At 45.6% G+C, this 20,717-nt stretch overlaps 1 protein-coding gene across 3 annotated transcripts in view; it reads left to right on the forward strand.

Moving 5' to 3' along the window:
- The window catches only part of UGGT1 (UDP-glucose glycoprotein glucosyltransferase 1), a 2,047,742-nt gene that overhangs the window by 384,923 nt on the left and 1,642,102 nt on the right, over window positions 1-20,717 (forward strand). For all 3 annotated transcript variants that reach the window (XM_069617855.1, XM_069617854.1, XM_069617856.1), the window contains exon 9: window positions 7,674-7,774. In XM_069617855.1, the coding sequence (XP_069473956.1) occupies window positions 7,674-7,774 (101 nt within the window). The remainder of the gene's footprint in view (window positions 1-7,673; window positions 7,775-20,717) is intronic.

A 20,717-nucleotide genomic window follows, 5' to 3' on the forward strand; every position in this document is an offset into this window, starting at 1 on the left:
ACCACATCTATTTCCCTGTCTGATTCTCCACTTCCCTGTTCTTCACTTGCTTGACTACCTTCCTGTCCTACTCGTACTATCTTTATGCGGATATTGTTAAGGTGAAAGAAAACCTCCACTGATTTCCACCCGTCTTCCGGCTGGCTAGATGGATTCCTGGACGGGAGTAGCAAGGGTGTTGGCCCGCCCGCCGAGATGGATGGAGGCTCCACTCCCCCCAGGCAGCATTTGGCCCCTGTCACATAATGCTCTCAACCGTGTCATTTCCATTTGTGTGGTGGTGAGTTTTTTCTAAATCATTAGTTGTGCAAGGTTTATTGGAGGGGCGCTCGTGGGACCGTACAACCCTCTAGAGTCATAGGGAGGCGAGGCAGTCGCTGCTGGGGTACAAGGTGCGTTTGGCTCAGGCAAATAAGACCGGTCACTGTACCCTGCCGCGGGCCTAGTTAACAGTGGGTAAAGCCTAGTGAGTTCCTCGTCCCCCGTTTTTGGCACTTACACTCATCCACTTCTCCTCCCCCCCTGGTGGGGCCAGTGCCGTTTCAGGCGGCACTTCCTTGTCTGCACCAGTCACAGGAGATGTTTCTTCAAACATTCTCCAGAGATCTAGCACTTTGCATCTGCTTTTCCCGGTACTTTGCTAACAAGTGGGTTGTCGCAAGATCTAATATTCTTTTATCAAATGACCCTCCTTCTGGCCACACTTGGGACAATCCCTCTCCCTTTATCTCTGTGAGCCACTGGTCATGTTACTTTTGGATTTTCTCGCTGTACAGGGGGAGGTGCTGGCAAATATGGGCTAAAGGTGTACCTCCCCCCTCCATGGCTCCCCGCTCCACTCTCGTGTACACTCTTGTATGTGTTGTGCATCAAAATAGAATCAAAATGCACTTCTGAGTACTTTATGACACCTTAATGAGCAATTTACAATGTCACAGTTTAAAGAACTTTTTACTTACAACTTTTCGACACCAACATATATAAAAAGCAGAAGTTAGACCAATTCAACATAGGACAAATTTACATATACTCTTAGACATAGTAACACAGTTGACCTTGACGACAATTAACATAAAACACAGATATTATTTTCCTCTAATTATACGCCTACCTTGCCCTGGATCACACTATCGTATTCTTTTCCCCCACTCGCTCTCCCTGCCCCCCTTCCCTGAGCCCCTTTTGGGCTGACCTCTAAAAGAGTTATGCACATAAGAAAAAGAATGTGCTGATATCTCCTGAGTCTATTCATTACACAAGACTCCTACGATTTTTCTTTTTTATCTCTACTTATTTCCTGCACTGGTCGAGACAATGCTACACGGCGTCGCCTTCCACCCCCTTTCTGAGCTAGGTTCCCGTACCCTTCCTGTGTTCCGTTACTTCTGTATTTACAACCTAATGGCCATATAAAGGAAAGAGATGAAAAAGCCTACCAGTCGCACTCATACAGTCCCTATACTCAAAATCGGACTCCTCATTAGTTCCTCAGCAGTACCCTTATACTTGTCACATTCCTTGTAAATCCCCCTCCTTTGAGGTTCTCGCAACCAATACTCATGTGTCCGGGGTGATCCGAGAGCCTCCGTTCACGATCTATCCACAATCGGGGCCGCACCCCAACCAAGCCTTGACCCGCCTTGGCGAACAGTCCAGTATTTTCGATGGCCGGGACCCTTGGAACCTCTCTTTGTGCGCCCTCACTGGTCAGCCACAGGTGGCGATAGTTTTGCTGGGGGGCATCCCTGATCTTGCCGCACGACACAGGGGTGTCTCTCGGTGCACCCTCAAATCACATCCCAGGCGTCACCAAGTTAAGGCGCTCACTCCCCACATCACAACTAAAACTCAGAATAATGGACACATCCCAGTAGGGAATGAGACCAGGAGATTGGTTGTGAGAGGCAACAAAGTTTATATAAGATTCAGCATCCAGAGAACTCTGCTGCTTTGAGAGCGCTCTGGCAAACAATACAAAGACAATACACTTTAAAGGGTTACAGCGTCATCTGTGACTATTTCTATACAGTCTACAAGTTACACTTTGATTGGTAAAGGAAGGGGTTCGAGTATAGTGCTGTAAGGGCCGGCTCCACGAGATTGGTTGGTGTCTTGCGGGATGTCGGACTGCACGTGGTTCATCTGGGCCGGTCCGTACGAGGTGTAGGTTGGGTCACGTCCGGGAGAGGCGGCTGGTTCTGGCTATTTAATCTACATACTATCACAAGACATAGAGTAAATAATGACCATTACTACACCTTTGATATTTTATTAGAGGCCTATAAATTGTACACGTGTGTTTACTTAATCTTGCTTTAGATCATTGGCGAGGTGAAGAGTGTGGGGGTCTTGCCCTCCAGGTAACACGTGGGGGGCGGGATTGATAGCTGTCAGGTCTGGCACATCAGAGCGGGAGGGGGTGGAGTGACACATGTTAGATTAGGACAGAATATACTGTGACAAGAGTCTGGTTTTATGGGGGGGCACTCTGGGGTGGTCAGCAAGGAAGGGTCACATTTCTGCTACGTCAAAAAGAATAGCTTTGGAGGGGCACAGGGTTGAACAGGTAGTAATTTTCCAACAGTGCGGGCGAGAGGTGCAGGCGTGGGTTTGATGAGGGAGGGATGGGCCACAAGTCATGGTTCGGCCTGGTCACACACAGGTCAAGTGATCTCAGAGGAAGGATGAAAAAAATACAGTTTGCTCGTAACAATTTGCGCTAGAGCATCCATGAGAAAGGGACTTGGGAGGCACAGGCATGGGAGGAAAAAGGTGGGGGCTGTCGGTGCGTGCTGCGCTGCTGAGGGGAGAGAAGGCTTCAGACACCAGAATGCGGTCTAGTCCAAAGATGGAGTCGGGGTATAAAAAAATGGAGTCCAAATTGTCTTGCAATAGCCCCACCTATGTTTGTTCCAGGGACTTGTCCTCTGAGGCCACAGAAGGGCAAGGAAGGCGTCCCTCCACTAGTGCAAGAGCAGGTGGTTACTTTTGTGTAGAATGATTGGGGGGGCGCAAAACCGACCCCCTCCTTCCTTACATTAGGATGCCAAGAGGGGAGCTGGAAGGACCAGTGCCAGTCCAGAATGGAAGGATGAGAAGGCGAGTTGGCGGAGAGAAGCTCCTGGCGTTCCTGAAGCCTGGTAAAAGTGTGAAGGAAAGGCAGCGCTGCCCAGAAGAAGATTGAGACTGCAGAGTTCCCGGACGGACCAGAGTCCACGGCAACACTCCCTAGAGGTAGGGCGAGTGCTCTGGCTGGAAACTAAGAAGGTGCAGTCAGCATCTTCATAATCACATTACCTGGCAGGATAGTGAGCCAGGTCTATCCAACAGCAAGAGAAGCATAAGGGTCTGGGACCCACTAACGAAAACACCACAAGTCATCTTACTCGTGGCGTTACTTGGGAGAAAAGGGCCCCAAGTACCTGCATGCAAAGAATATGGGTCTGGGTCCCACCACAAAGTGAGAGTAACACAAGCCATCTTCCTCGTGGCAGTACTTCGGAGGAAAGGGCCCCCAGTACACGCACGCAAATAAAGAGGAGTCTGGCCTGAGAACCACACAAGTCATCTTCCTTGTGGTGCTGCTTAGGAGAAAAGAGCTCCAAGTACCCAAACACGAAGGATAATGTTCTGGGACCCACTCCCATGATAGCAGAAAGAGAATGAAGCAGAGGTCTGGTACCTACAACAGACTTTTCCCAAGGATCATATTTGTAAGGGAAGTGAACCTAGTGGGCCCAAGCAAAAAGAGGAAAGCAGGAGTCGGGGACCTATGAGAGACTTTACAATTGGGAAGGAAAGCTCAAAACAAGGGTGTAATTCCACTGGCACTGTGAACTGTATTAAGAAACCTGATGTTCTGTATAGTGTTAAGAAGCCTGATGTTGTGAACTGTAGAGAGAAGCCTGAGTAAAGCCAGGTGAAGGGAGATGTTCCCCCACCGTTGTTGAACTGCCAAGACAATCCTGAGTCAAGAAGATCACCAGTTTCTTTAGTTTTGCTTCAATTGTAAGGGACGGAAATAGGTTGATGACACAAGACGGTGGACTATTTACTTTTCACGGACATCCTGACAGTCCTTTGTGTTTGGTTTGAGGCAGGGAAACCCCCTCTTAGTAATAGGGCTAGGTAGTTTTTTTCCCTTATTTCATTTTAATAAAAGTCTTTGGTGAGAATCATACCACCTTTTGTGTCTGACACTTGCTTCTGCACCCTTGCAAGATGTATTGTTGCTAGTTGATTTCTTAGTGTTTTACATGAGTTGATATTCCTCAAACCACAAGTCTCCTAGTATGATCAGGTTGTCATATTTTATGGAGATGTTCGTGATGGTGTCCACAAGTGTCTGTGAAGTAGGGTCATATTTTGGCGGTCTGTAGACTAGAAGGAATGGCAGGTTTGTTTAGTGATCTAAGGCTAGGTGTAGGTATATCTCTGTGGTGTGTTTTGACATTGATCTGGCATTGAATAGGTTGCAGTGTATCCTTTTTGTTTTCTGTTTTTTGTTTGTCCTTTGATGGTGGCGTTGGTGATTATTCTTTCCTTTTTAATTCCATGTCTGGTTTTGTTGCTTCTGTTTCTCAGTTGAACAGATCTAGAAGGCAGCATTTTGGGTTGATGTTTTCTTCGCACCGTTTGTCAGCTCTTGTTGGTAATTCTTGGCAACTCACCAGTTTCTTGTGATGAACATTGTGTGGAGTTCAGTTTGTTTAGTTGTGCTTCTGCGTATTTCATGTCCATTGCGTTTCCTGCATTCCTCCTTGTATGTTTAATGTGCTTGTTGATGGTTGGTTGTGCGAGTGGGTGGTAAGTTGATAGATTGCCTGACACGTACAGTGATTTTGGTCTTGTTCCAGCAGAGGCTTCCTTCCAGTGGGCAGTTAAGTGTGCAGTTCCTTGGTGTTGGTTGGTTTTCTGGTGCAGTGGTTTGAGATTGCCGGTCTTCTACCATCTGGTTTGGTCTATTTTGGTTATTTCTTGTGTATCAGTCTTTCCTGCTTGTTGGTTGCAGGATAGGTTTCTTGTTTGATTCTGGGTCTGTTTTTATGGTTGGGTTGATTGTCGTGGTCTCTCCTGGTGGTGGTCTGGTTGTCTACTAGGCTTCTCATCTTTTTTTCCTCCCACGGATTGTATGTGGTGGCTAATTTTCCTTGGTCAGTGTTCCTTTCCTGGTGGTAAATCTCTCCTAGTGGCAAACCTATCCCACGGTACACCGATCACCGGGGTACCCCTATCTCCGGGGCAGACACCTACCCCAGTGGCAGGCTTATCCCAGGAGCAGGGTTATCCCAGGGGCAAGAAACTATTTTAGGAGCAGAAATATCTTGAGAAAGGGGGGCTGTCTCAGAGGCTCAATTAACTCAAGGGGCACTGGTATCTCAAGAATAGAACTTTACTAGGGACAGAAATATCCCAGGGGGAGACCGTCTTGAGAACAGACTGTCCCAGGGGCAGACTAGTGGTGGTTGTTTCTCGGTTGTAAAGATTCTTGCGATTTGGGTCCCTGCTTCACAGTGGCAGTTTCATGCAGGAGGTATAAAGTGGTTAGAGTGGGCAGTGGGGGTTCAGGGTATTAGAGTTCAAAGTGGCCGTATAGCAGGGCGCATGAGTTCAGAAGTGGGAGAGAGACAGAGCTTCCAAACTAACAAGTTCAGAATTTCAAGGCATAAAAGTTTAAAGTGACAGTCTCACTGCATCAGGATTCAAAGTGGCAAGATTCAAAGTTGGAGCTTCACAGCCGCATGGTTAAAGTTGTAGAATTCCACTGTAGCAAAATGTTCAACCTCACATCACAGTTTAACGTGACAATCTCACCACCTCAAGATTTGAAGTAAAGATTTACAGCAGCAAAATTGAAAGTTAGAAACTCAGAGTCCTAGTTTAAGTCAACAAACTCACATCATCGAGGTTCAGAGTTAGAAATTCGTGGCAGCAGGGTTAGAGTGGTAAAATCCCACTGTGGTGAGATTGAAGGTGATGGATATTTACAGTGGTAGAATTTAAAGTTAGAAACTTGCAGCATCAAAGTTTATAGTGCAGAATCTCATTGTGGCAAGCCTTGTTCAGAGCAGCCGCGTTCACGGTGGCAGAATCTCACAGCATCTAGGTTCAAAGTAAAAAATTGACTTGGCCAAAATTCAGATTTATAACTCAACTTCATGGTTAACGTGGTAAAATTCCACAGTGGCTAATTTCAGAGATACAGTCGCAAAGTTAAAGCTCAGAACATCAAGCGTCTAAGTGTTTAAAGCAACTGGATCTCTGTGGCAAAATTCAAGGTGACAGTCGTACACTAGCAAAGTTCAAAGTTAAATACTCCAAGCATCAAGGTGTAAAAGGGCAGAGTCCCACAGTGGCTCCGGTCAAAGTTAAAATCTAGGGCATCAGACATCAGAGCAATAGGCTCTCAGCAAATCAAGATTTCAAAGTTTAAGTGGTAAATCCCACAGTGGGCAAGTTTGAACTTTAAAACTCAAAGCCTCAAAGTTCAAAGCAACAGGTTATCATAGCATCAAGGTTGAAAGTAGTAAAAAAAAGAAAAATCACTGTGTAAAAGGTTCAAAGTGACACTCTCTCACATTAGAAAAATTCAAAAGTTAGTCAGTGTGGAGGTTTAAAGTAACAGATTAAAACACAGTATGGACAGATTAAAACACAGTGAAGAGGTTTAAAGTGAAAGACTGACTGCAGCAGAATTCACGGTGACCGATGTAGTGGTGGTATGAACTGAAAAGGGGGGGGCATCTCAGAGGTGAGACAAAGTGTAAAGAAACAACTTGGGTATGTTACATTGTCCCTTAACACCTTCTCCCCTGTCTCTTTTGTCTATGGGGCAGGGGGAGGCCTTATCCACTGCTTGGGCAAGGCTGCCCTGGAAAGGTCAAAGAGGGCTGTTTGGGTCATGTGACCCCCAGCAACTCCAATCAGGGCCTGGGGAGGGTGCGCTCTGGGAGGATTGAGGGAAGGGCTTGAGGCTTTTTCCTTTTATTGAAAAGATGGAGGGACTGGGGTCGTGGTGAAAGGGGGGGGTTTCCTCTCTCAAGAGCCGGTGGGAAGCAGGTGGCTTTCCTCTCTTACTTTCCCAGTTGGTCTTGGTGTTGCTGTTTGGGTCACATGACCCCCCAGCAACACCAATCGGGGTTTCGGCAGGATGGGCTGTGGGAGGGTCAAGGGGGGAGGGGTTTGGGCTTTCTTTTAGAAAAGATGGAGGGGCCGGGGTCGTCAGGGTGGTGATTCTAACAAGATGAGACTTTCTAAGAATTGTTAGTGAAGGACTGCACTGAATGGATCGGCCCCAGTCTAGTCCTTCGATAGTATTATCAAAACCACAGATTGCTCTAGCATATCCTTGCAGCACAATACTATTAGTGTAGTGACAAAAGGAAGGTTTAGATGTTGCTGTAAGAACATTTAGAACTGCTCCACTGCTTTGCTGGTCTACTACAGATCCACCGATTTCTAGTAACTTCTTCGAGTGTAGTCCAAGCCAGTATGCTAAGATTCACAAGCTTGTTCATTTATGAGAAATCAGTAGGGCAGTTTGCACTGTGCATTGTAATAGAAGTTGAACCAGAAATGGGTTAGTCTGGTTTATGGGACTTGCCAACTAAAAGCTCAGAAGTACTTGCAAGTATGAACTATTTAAATGACATCTAACCCTCCCTATGTTGCAGGCAGTTGTACCCTGAACTAAAGGAACAATTAAAGGAACTGAGGAATCACCTTGTTGAAAGCACCAATGAAATGGCACCATTGAAAGTATGGGAGCTGCAAGGTGAGTACATTTGTTGTGGTATCTGTAGTGTTTTCAGTTTCTTTCCTCTGGAAATTGAATGGTTGGTGCTATTCCATTGAAACAAAATGTGCATGGTCTTATTCTGCTGTGAATGTTTCAGTTTGCAGTTGACCTCGGACAATACAGGAATGTAAACGTATAGCTTTGAGGTAAATTGCAAGAAGTTAAATAAATTGACATATTTCCTTAAAGTGTTTATTTTCAGGGTCCTTTTTATGCTCCTATACCCCATTAACAATTAGCCATTATTTGTGAGACTAAAGATTTGTGAGAGTAAAGATAACTTGGTGTGTGAATACATACCATCTCTTATTCCTTTACATTGCATCAATCTTGCCTTCTTAAACAAATTTCCTTTTCTGTGAGAAGTGAACCTTCAGTGCCCGTGTCCCGCTCCATTGGTGACAGGACCAAGGTTTTTACAAAGCAGAACAATTATTTAAAAAACACTTGGAGCACATGAGCAGCCGTTGTGATTTTTCGTAGGTTCCCCCTCTATTGGCTAAGCAGTCAAGGCAAACATCTTTGAAGGACAAAAGTGGTACAAAGGTACTGAAACCAATTTCAATAGCCACACAGTAAGGCGAGGTCCTCACCATAGGTATATGAAAATACACTTTATCTAAGGTTGCCCAATGAAGCTAACTACAAATGTACTGGAAAGTGATAACCTTTTAGAATTACTTTCAGAAAAAGTGACCCAACAGAGTCCCAAAAGCACCCAATAGTCTTCAATGTCCAACAGGAACTTTGCAGAAACTCGTATGCCTTTGTAAGGTAACATCCACCCTCAGCCGCAATAGTTTATTCTATTCAGTATAAAGCATGCAGCAGTGATTGGCTGAACATTATCCAATGCTTTCCAATATCCCGATGCTAATCTATGGGCGAAAGGTCAGAGTCTGCACATAGAACCCCAAAGCTGGAGGAACTTGTAACGGTGTAAAAGTAGGAGACTGATACAAGGGTGGCATGTTGTTGGTTATCGACTTTTATTTAAAACCAAAGGAAAAGGAACACCCAAACTATCCCTATTTCTAAGAGGGGATTTCCTGCCTCAAATAAACAAAAGGATTCTGTCAGGAAGTCTTGTCAAAGTAAATGGTCTGTCTTGTCAAACGTATTCCCTTCCCTTAAAATCTAAATCAACTAATGAGAAAAAATAATGTTCTTCTTGATACAGAAGAATGATTGTCTTTATTCTGGGTGGTACCTCCACCTTCACTAATAGGGCAAAATGAAATGTTCTTTGTCAAGGGCAGAACAGCAAAACAAAGTCTCAAAGGTTCCTTGGACTCACTCTCCATCAAGGCACAAAGAAAATAAAGTCTCTTATCTTCACAATGTTCACAACTCCAGTGGGAATGTTTCCCCTTTCCAGGTCTTTCTCAAGTTTCTTAGGATGCCAAGAAAATGACTTCCTTCTCTTGGCTTTTGCAGAATGTTCAAAAAACACCATTGGGTTTAGCTCCCTTCCCCTGGTTTCAGACTTCTTATACTGCCAAGAGATTGACTTCCTTCCCCTTGGCTGTTTGCCGAGTGTTCACAACACACCAGGGGGTATGGCTCCCTTCACGTGGTTTCAGATTGTTTCACCACTTACCTGGTTTTTCACTTGGCCAGATAATAATATTACAATGCTCCCAAACTGTGTCAAGGGTAATGCTTCCTTTCCTTTGCTGTTAGACTCCGTCAACCTGACTCCCTTTGCTGTCATGCACTGTGACTATAAAGTTTGATGAGGATATTTTAGTGGGTGCGGGTCCCAGGCTTGCATGCACAATCCACGTGCTATACTGTCCTGCCAGGCACTGTGACTATAATGATTATTCTGGAGACCTTGATCGCCTTTGAGTGCGGTCATGAACAGCCTCTGCACCATGGTTGATGCTGGTGGACTTCTTGAGCTCAAGATTTCCGGATGCTCCTCTTCAGGACCCATGAAGACAGGACTGCTGGTACACATGACAGGCTTCTAGGATACTTAGGTGAAGAGCAGCAGTTGCACGATGTCCCCTCATTGCTATGGGAAGAGGTTGCCTGTCTAGGTCCTCTCTGGTTCAGTCCTTGAATCAGCAAATCAGCCTTTGGATTTGTTGAAGAGTTGCAGCCGCAGACCCGTTCCTCCAGCTGGATTCAGGATACAAGCTTCAGGAATACTCAAGGTTTCCTCTTCTAGCGTCTGACTTCAGTTTATGACGGAGGTAAGTGAGGGGTCCCTTCTTTATACAAAAATTTCCCTCATTCACTCGGGCTTAGCTGGGCTCAGCCAACCAGTCGTACGCTAGTGCATTCATCAGGCAGCATCCAATCGGGCTCACAGACATTCAGACCATTCACCCAAAACAGTGACTGTGTATTGGAGGCAATTAACAGCTTTTCAGAGCACACACTGCATTCATTCCAGTTTGTCAGGTCTGGCTCAGGCATACCACAGGCATTGGGACACACAGCCAAAACCAGACACCTACAACATAGGATGTGATTTGACTCCTTTCTCCATTCATTAAGGTCCCACCCCTGGGGTGTACCCAAAACAAGCAGTCCCTGGTAAAGCTCCTACCAGTCTAGCTGGGGCAGCCCCAGAGCTATATATGATCCTTCCATCCAATATCCAACCAGGGGAACGGAACAGATCCAGGGCTTCTCATGACTTTGAGAAACACGAGGGAAAGGCAAAAGGCTACAGTGGCCATCTCGTCTTTGTTCAGGAATCCATTGATTCCTATGGCAGTGCCTGGGTGTCCCAAAAATGGAGGACACCCAAAGCCACTGTCAAGTCAGCATGTAGCTGCCACCAGCCCATACCCTGTTCTGTGGGCAAAACACAGGTGTCCAAAAACATACACTAGGGGTACCAAGGGAAACCTCTACCCATGGATACTTTAGGGGTATCCCATGGGTATTGTTCCCCAAAAGGGAAGAGATGAAGAGCTGCACTGCCAAGGGTCCAAACTAGACTCCTGTGCAGATAAACACTCTAAAAGCATTTCCAGCATCACAACCAGGACATGGGAAAGATCTTGTTGGGAGCTCAAAGTCAAATCTCTGAGCTGCTGAAGGTCTCCTGGCTGGCTGGTAGTCATGTGAGCTTTTCATCGGTCAAGCTATCCATGAAGGTTGCTGCTATGTCGTGGAATGAAATCTTGGTGTGTTCCCCCTCCCCCGTCACTGGCCGAGTTATCCAGAAGAACCTAAAAGGAACTGGCGGCTATCGTCCTTGAACCCACAACCCGACAACAACAGTGAGGCAAGTCTTCCCTGGTGATTTATTGTCACCTAGGACTGCTTTCACCTTATTGTGGATTTGGGGCCTGAGATTCCTTATCTATGGAACTTCCCCATTGGGTTTTCATTGGATGACAAGTCCTGCTTACCTGAGCATTATCTGGGTATGGCACAGGGCGGTGCTATCCGTGTTGGTACTTCTGTGTGTCATCCTTTTGGACCTCATTGGTGGTAGCTACTTCTCTGAACTAAAATAGAGTTAAGACTCAAAGACTGGGAAGTTCCTTTTTCACCTATTAGTTTTATTCTTCATTAAATGTCTTCAGTGTTTACCTTTCCTAGTTGAGTGGGCTCTCCTAGACTGCTCACCTTGACACCCGGGAACCCTTGTCAGACACCTAACGGGCTCCCAGAGACTGTATATACCTGAACTGGCCTTCTAAAGATTGGATAAATGGTGTTTGAGTATGTTGTAGGCATAAGGCCTATGTTCTGATGATGTGTGTAACATCTTCTTCCCTACTTTGGTTTTTGCATTGTGTTGTTTAAATATTTGCTTGTGATACTAAAGTAGTGTGTTGCCCATAGGGGGCTACCCAACTGTTAGTTACATAAGTGTACATTGCTATTATTTACTTACCTTTGAATGTATAAAGTGTGCATATGTGTAGTACTGTAATACATCTGTGTCATGTGTATATTTATCTGTGTGGGTTCTTTTGTCTTGCTACTTCTCCTATCTGTATTTCACAACAGTGCCCCATTCTTCCTTAATTCAGCCTTGCTGCTTGGTCTATGCTACTTAGGTGAGTGGTTTAGCTCACCCTGGTTTGTGTACGCCTCGCTAGCTCTAGTTTGGGTTTAGTGGTGGGGGGAAGAGGGAGAAGAAAGAGAATTTTGCAATAGAAAGATTATTACCTTTTATTTACAATTATATAATTTGAGTTTTTGGTTCCATTTATTCGTACAAGTTGGTACATAAAACAGAGTGGTAAAACTATTGTAATCCCCGATTATTTGTGTTTTTGTAATAATAAGACTTGACCATTTTAGCCTGTCTACCTATGTGAGCTCTAAGCAGAGCTCATAATAAGGGTACCTTAGTAAATGGAATCTGTGTGTGTCCGCCCAGGAAAGCTGGCCGATCCGAATTTGTATGCCACTACAAATTTAAAAGGTGGAATCTCCAAGTTGATCTAGAAACCATCTTAAAACTGATCTCAAGATGTAAGCGATAAAGGGCCCCTGGACCAAATGGCCTTACAAACAATACCTTCAAGGACAACCCAAACTTATGGGCCCAGCTTTTGTGCCTGAAGTTCAGTGTTATACTGTCTTCGCGGATGTGCCCTATATCTTGGAACACAGCTCATGTTGTCCCGCTCTTCTAGTGTGGTAGCAGGACTGATCCGGCGAATTACCGCCCGATTTCTCTAATTGATGCGGACTGTAAGATCCTTTCATCTTTCCTGCTATCTCACTTGGAGTGGGCACACAGGTGTCACCCACTGGATCAATTCCAGACAGGTTTTAGAAGGGGCCACTCAACCAATATTAACTGGCTTGCTCTGAAGTGTGTGCAGGAGGCGGCGTGGTTGTCATCAGGGGGTTGCACGCACATGGCCTCGATCGACCTGACTGCCGCATTTGACCGGGTTGATCGAGGCAGATTATGGCAAAAACTAGCCAGTTGGGGCTTGCCCTTAGGGCTCTTAAGGCTAATCAGCGGGGTTTAGGGAAACTGTGGGGTCCGGGTTCGCTTGAATCAAGGAGGTGATTTATCGAGGAGAATTAGATCATTTCAGGGGGTCAGACAGGGTTGCACATTGGCTCCCTAGCTATTTAACCAATACTTTTCCAATGTAGCCATTTTGCTAATCAAAGAAGGACTCCTAGCCACTAAGATCGGCAAGGATAAAATAATTTGGCTTGCATATGCTGATGACCTATTGATTTTTGACAACACCAGGGTGGGGCTGCAACGGTCTCTCTTAATAATTTTGAAGCATATGCTAAAACCAATGGGTTAACAATCAATCCTACGAAAACTCAAATTCTATCCTTCAGGAAAGCAAGGGTAAAGACTTCTGGCTACATCGTCACGCTGGGTGAGACTCCCCTGAAATTGGCTAAGTCAGTGCGATACTTGGGGTTTAACTTCTCAGCATAGCCGGGTTCTAAGGTATTATTTGAGTCAATTTTACATAAGGCGAAATTGCTCGAATCGCAGGTGGTCTGGATTGACCGAAAGTTTGGTAAGTTTTCCCTGAAACCTGCTCTGATTTTTTATGAGATTAAAATAGTGCCCAAACTAATCTATGGCCTGGATTTGCTACCTGAGAGAGTGAATGTAACATTGAACCGTATAGAGGTCCACATTTGGAGAAGATTGCTGGGTATGCCGAATGCGATCCCTATCTGCGCTATTCGGTTTGAATTAGGTATTGTTTCGATGTGGGAACGGGTACAGTGGGCCTGTATATCTTTGTACTCCAAAATTAAAACTGGAATGCCAAATACACTGTACCATTTGATGGGTAAAAATCTAGATTTCTCGTACACACCCATTTCTTTAGGGATCGGTCGGAGGCCATCCTTGAGGAGATTGGAATGTCTATAGAGAGCTTGATTTCTAACCCTATGTCTGTAAAATGTGCCCTATTCGATTTTGACTGGTGTCAAACTGTTGACAGATTTCACTCCTACCCCTCCTTATTTCATTTGAACCATGAACATGGAGCCAGAGGCTCGTCCACCAAGGTCATTTTACAATTCCCAGATAGACTGTACCGAGGTATCGTACTTAGGGCTAGATGGAATATCTTACCCACTAGAGACATTCTGGTTAGAAGATTGCTGATTCCGGCGGTTCAAGGCCGATGCAGGTTCTACTTGTCAAATGCGGAGTCTTTAAAGCATCTGGTTATGTAGTGTGTGCCATTACATCGATTTAGGGGCAAATACCTGGAGCCCCTCAATGTTAATTCCATTATATATGATGAAGAGCTGGCATGGAAACGATGTCTGAGCATCCAAACCATCCATGAGGGCTTAACCTTATCTGGATTTATTAAAAGCCTAAATCTGTAACATAGAGAAAACAAGTTTCCCCTCTTGTGTTCTATGTTGTACACTTTGAAAGTTACATAGTGTTAGCCTGATGGTTCAGGTTATAAGATTTGAATATTTGCTTTTTCTTGACTTATATAAGTATATATTTCCTTTTTTTTCTTTTTTCTTTAGTTGGAATTTGTTTCTTTAATGTGTTTGAAATGCTCATTGTGTTTGAAATGACTAAGTGTAAAGTTTGGTTACATGGATTATTGAATTTATCATCTCTTCTTTTCCTTTTATGCATTTTTTTTTCATTTGTTGATTGTATTAATGCCACAGATGATTTGGAATCTGTATTTTATCTTTGTGAACTTTTAATCTTTTTTACTTGTCTTTGATGTTTTGTAAAGGTTTGAATAAACCAAATACAATAAAAATAAAAAGGGTATGTGATTGGAGGACACGATTAACCGCCAGCCATTCATGTATTTAACTACAGAGTCCAAAAGCATTCTGGAGGATGGAGCCATTCAACATATTTGATTATCTTTGTAGCTGGTTTTTCTGTTCATTCCTGATCTTCCTGAAGGTGAATGTTTGCCTCTGTGCCCGACTTGATTTGTCAGGAACGGCTTGTTTCTCTGGCTGTCAGTTCAGTGTCTGTCCCTATGAAGCTTCTTGGATCAGTGATACTCCTAGGGCCTGTATTGAAATCCCTTGCTGCATGTGAAAACCTGAGTGGTGGTGTTTAGCTGCTGCTGAAAAACCTGCCTGCTCCTTCCTGGCTTAGGCCTCTGCAACTTCTCCTTGTTGCACCATCTTCAATCCTGTCCGGAAGCCCTTTGTCGTCACCAGGGCCACATATCATTGAATTTAATGGTCACCATTATGCTTACATACTTCTTCTGTCATGCCCTCCACTTCATGGGTCATCCAATGTCTGTGTTGGGGGGGCTTCTTTGGCGCCCCCTTTTAAGTGGTTCGTGAACACCAAACCTGTAGTGTGCACAGGCTGTCCACCTGGTTTGTCCAAACTCTCAAAGGTAACTTGACAGGGCACTCTGAATTCACTCTTGGGAAGAAAGAGGGCTGATACCAGGGTACAGTTAGTCTCTCAGAAGTGTAGAACAAAATAATCCACACTGTATATTCTGAATACTAGCCCCCGGGAGGTGACGTTTTAGGGCCTCCCTACCAAGGCATGTTGCTGCCCACATTCCGAGCATCCTGAATAGCGGAAGGCCACCGGCATCCCTCCAGGGGTGTGAGCCCTCGCTCTCTCAGCTCCTTCCCCCCCACTCCACCAACCCACAAACCATCCCTACTTGCCTGTGGCTGCCTCGTCCATCTCCAGCTTCTGAAACTCCGAGCGTCTCACCCCTTCCCCTCTGCAACAATAGCTGCCAAGGGAAGGGAAGGGAGAAGAGACTACATGTAGTTCCCTTTTCCCTATGTCCATTGATGTCCATTGTATGTTGTAAATTGAGAAATGGCAACTTTGCTGTTTCTCAGCTTAAAAAACAACTATTGGCACCCCGCTAAGCATGACAAGGTGCTAACGGCTATAAACCCCCACAAAGAGCAAGAATTAACGGTCCGGTAATGCTGCCAGGGCCCACTGACCAGTAATGCTGTTCACCCCTGGGTTTAATGGTTACATATACATTCTTTATAATAGTCATGCAATGAGAAACACACATTGGTGTAAGTACTTTTAGTTGGGTACAGTATAGTTGAAAAATCATTAATATGTTCATGACAGACCGTGCACACAAGCCAGTAGAAAGCAGTTCTCAATAGCCCAATTCTATCTAATTTGTAGGGCTTTATCAGATGGAGTTGCAGTGATTTATCAAACCACCATAAGTCCCATACAGTCGTAGATGGAGTAAAAATACAGTGGTGGCTTATCAAATTCTAGGACTGCAAGGGAAACGAAGAAGCATTGCCGTTTCACAAGTTTGTAATTTTCACTGTCCATTTTGGGACATTAAGAAGTTCAAGAAAGTTGCCCCCTACGCTATAACGGGACAAGCCAACTCATTCTCTTTTGGTTATTCTGACAAACTAAGCAGTCATACTATATCACAGGCAGAAGAACTGTGGCAGCTGAGTACCTGGGGAGTCTATCAGCAGGACCTGGTTTGATGATGTGACCTACTGAGGGATGGCTACAGAGTAGGGAACAAGCAAACTGAATAATCCAGTCAGTTAACTTGGCCCAGAAGCAGGACTGCAAATGGCACCCAGCAACCGAGAAGAACGGGACGAGCAAAGAGGGGGGAGAGGTCAGAAAACCTAGGGAAGGCAAATGTGGTGTGTCAGAAGAAGGAACAGACTCTCTGAGGATATTGTGTCTGATATTTTATTAAACTAAATTTATAATACCTAACTTTCCCTATCACTATGGGTGATCCCTACCTGTGTTACTAACTAATGTGCTAGTCAGTCCATCGTGAACATCCAAAGAAATAAATCCGCTGTCCAAAACTACCCTTACTTGACCCTACCACTATGAAAACTAACTTTGGTCAGGAGAATGACTACCTTCTCCTGATTGTACTTCATGTACCAGTCTTTAGAGTTCCCGCTAATGCACAGTCCGCAAATAGCCTCTCATGACTTCCTGGATTGTCTCTTTTGTTCGTCTTTTGGACTATTCAGATCTCTCCCCTCTTCGGAAATCTCTTTTGGGGATCTCTTGTAATATCTATTTTCTAAGATGGGCATCCTAGTTTATCCTCTGAAGGTATTATCTCTCTGGTAGGCTATCCCGCCTGGGTAATTACAGTTCAGCTTGTTTTGGTCGACTTGACCTTGTATGCATTTCAATTGACGAGTACCTCTAAACTTTGGCTCATATATTTCTCTTTATTATTGTATTCTTCTTGTATAGAAGATCGACTTTGTTTCCCTTTATCCCAGGGTATTATTCTCCCCTGTCCTTATTATTCAGCTTTTCAATAATTATTTTCTTTCACAACATTTGGAGTTCATTTGCTTCCAGGTTAATTCTGTTTCATATCTTCTACTGAGGAGATTTGCTTGTGTGGTATAATGATTCCATTGGAGCCTCCCACGTTTCCCGTTGTCCGTGTTACCTTGAATCTTGAAGGAGAGCATCTTCGGGAGCCCGCTTCCTCTGGGACCTGCTCTCTGGTCCTTGACACAAAGCACCTTCTTTCCTTTGACCTCTCTCCACGCACTGTCTCGTTTCCTCAGTGTCCTGGTGCTTTGCTGTTTAACTGGACACCCTGTGACCCTCTAACGCTGGTGGTAACAGCGATGGTTTGTGGCCCCACGGTCCCCCACGGCTTCTCTTTTGTGGTCTTGCCACCTCCCTCTCCTGGGCTCCTGAACTGCCGGTTGCTTCTGCTTTGGGTCCGCCATAGCTTTGGCGTCCCGCTCTGCAACATCGAGTGAGTTTGAAACTCGTTAGCTTCCTGGTTTGCATCTTCTCCAGGTGTTACACGGCTTGGGGCCTTCCCAGGCTTGCATATGTGTTCCTCGCTCTTCTCTCTGAGTGCACGCTCTTCAACGTACTCGTCCCGGTGTATTGGACACTATGATTTAAAGGGACATGTTCTTTTTCCATAAGATAATGGCTTCTGTTATGAGTTTCTTTGTTCCAGTCTTAGTACTTCACAGTTTCTGGTAGTTTGATACAGCCTATGTATGCCATAGTATGTCCAGCGTTCGGGAAAAAGGTTCCTTTTTCCCAAAGTGGGGTTGGGGGATGGAGTTTCTCCCAGTGAGGTCCCACTTGCCTATAACCCTAGGGAGGGTACTGCAAAGTGGGCACACCTCACTAACCTCACAGGGGGTAATTCCCCATTGAGGAGAAGGGACAAATTCCTTCGATTCGTCACACAACCCAGACTTAAGAACACGGTAGAGTAGACCCAGAAAGTGCATGTGGAAGGTTCTCCTAGGGTCCTGGGATTGAATCCAGCTAAATTATGGTTCTGGGGTTTGTTTTTCAGATTCCCAAGTGTGGTGCAAGGGCCAAAAACGGGTCAGTAGCAAGCACAATTCTGCTTGAGCAGTACATTCAGGCCAGTAGACGATCACCTTTACATGTTAGGAAGCATTAACTGATGTTAAAACTCTGTGAAAAGTCCCCTAACAGAAAATTGTTGCATCAAATGTTGGATATGATAGGACCCATAAACATGACCTGCTTTGGGTGTTGGGTTGCCATATGCTGCCTACACCTGTATAGATAAAAAAGATATTCAACTCATTGTGGACCGTCAAGTACCCCACCTTATCAGCTGTAATCCTGAAGAAGGCTGCAAAATGCTACGAGCAGCTGAAACTGGTTGATGCTTTTACCTTGGAGTGCCCCGAAATAAGGCAACCCTACCAGATGTAACCTAAAGTTGTAATTTTGCAATCACTGTATACAGGGAGCGCTGCCTTAATAAATAGGTCTCCCATTATTAAGGCAGAATTCCAATTTTTGGGGATTCTTGGGCACCCCCCTAACCCTTTTCCCTTAATTTGTCTGGATCGACTTTTCTGGGGGCCAGAGGGACTCATCCTGAAGCCCCACTGCTTTTGCAAACATTACTACCTTACTTAAGGTCTATCGTATTGGGGCGCCTCTAAGGCATCCAGTCCCAGGGGTGCCTCTCAGGTGCCCCATTCTTGCCCTACGGTGATATTACCTTACATTGGATTTGGGGATTAAGTTGGCAGCTACTCTACTTTAGTTTTGGCTTTGGTAACTTAGTGTAACTTTTTCATAGCCACTGGGGCACCAATGCATTATTTTACAAATTTGTATTTTGGATATTGTTTGTTCAGGGCAACCATGAGGAAGGTACACAATAGCCGTTCTGATCATGTGGGGTCTTTGTGAGCCCAAACAGGGCTGGACTGCCCCACCGGGACATCCCCCGGTAGGCCTCTGGCCTGTAGGGCCTCTTTTTGAGCGGAAGGATACACATGTATTAGCATAAACACATCGCGTGATTTTCCTCGGCTCCGTCTGGGTGGTTTGCCTTGAATTGGCTGCCACCACTGACCGAGGCAGAGGCACCGTCATTTTTTTTCCCCAGCATCTGGGCTGGGCCCGCGCCTGCGCAGGGCCTCCTGGGCTGGGCACCAGATTGGAAGCGCACGTGCCCTGCCTGCAGCCCAGGCTGCGCCTGCGCGCACAGTCACACATTAGCAGGCAGGCAGCTGGTCCGGGTTGCATGAGGCCTGGCATTGCAAGCCACAAGATCGATCGATTGTCAGGTGAGAAGCGACTAGCGAGACACACTGCACGTTGATGATATGTATCTCGAGTCTCGACTCGAGATTGTCCACGTAAGTAAAGTTAACTTGCAGTGGCTGCCTGAAATCATTCCCCAGAGCCCTGTTATTGGGCCGTAGAACCGTCTAGGCCAGACTGGGTAGGCACATTGATGCTCGGCTGGTGTGGGTTCAGCACCTGTGTGAGGGAGAGCCCAGCCGAGCGTCGATGCAGCAGGACCTACCCGGGCCTGTCTCTGCTGGTAGGGCAATTAGGCAATGCCCGAACCAAAAACACAACAAAATGCTAGTTTGGGCCCGTTTTCTTAATCAAAGTGGGCCACTCTTTTGGCCAATGTGGACCGGTTTGACAAGTTACTTTGCTCTGCAGCTAGTAGTTTTGACCAGTGTTGCTGAATACATTTTGTTTAAATTGCATCACATTTTATCAAAAGCCTCGCCCTTGGGTACTACTCAAACAGTCCATCACAAAAGCAATGAATTGCCACTTGCAACTGTGGGCCACTTGTTCAAGGTGCTCGAGATAATGTTATTCCCCAGCCCGACCCCGGCACCAGGTCAGACTCCGGCCGGTGTCTGCAAGTGGCTCGTCTAAGCCCAGACTGTCTCAGGTGGCATCATCCGTGCACGTCACCACAACACTCCAAAGGTTGTGTACCCATGACATGTCCTCCAGTCCGCGTGGCTGAGGCGAGAGTCACTTCACTCCACCCGTCCAAAGGCCACGTGGGGTTCCCTTATCGCACCACCGAGCACATCATAAAGCGCCAAGAGGTGGCCATGCAAATGACAAAAAGAGCGCTATATAAGACCCAGCACATAACATATGCACCTTGCACACAGAATGGGACCCATGGCACCACAGCCCTCCACATGCACACTGCAGGGAGCACAACAGGGGCATTGCGTGCACACTGCAAGGGTCACCACGGGGTGCAGCACATGCACTCCGGCACACCTTGCAACCTTTTCACGTTCTGAGAAATTTCAAATCAGGTCTCCTCTGGTCTGTGATGGTCACTCACTGCTACTGTTGATGAAATGCATGATTTTGTTCAGTTAAGTAACTTAACTTAAAGCCTGCAAGTCAAGTTACTTAACTGAACAAAATCATTTTTTTCTTGAATCGTGCATTATTTGCAGCGCCAGCCAGTCCCTCAAATCATTCCCCTAGACAGAGCTCTCCAGGACTGTCTGTCCAGGTGCCCTGCCCTGGGGAATGTAGGGCAATGGCAGCGCGCGCGAGATAGGGTCTATCGCTTGTTTTCTTTTAAAAGATGTGGCTGCCAGTGACGCACAGAATCTTCAACGAGCATTGCCTTGGGAGAGCAGCTGCAATTCTGTTTTGCTTTGCTTAGCTCCGTCTGCTGTTTTTGAG

This window comes from Ambystoma mexicanum, chromosome 10 (genome assembly GCF_040938575.1).
Source record: "Ambystoma mexicanum isolate Mex_15411 chromosome 10, UKY_AmexF1_1, whole genome shotgun sequence".
NCBI classification, from domain to species: Eukaryota; Metazoa; Chordata; class Amphibia; order Caudata; family Ambystomatidae; genus Ambystoma; species Ambystoma mexicanum.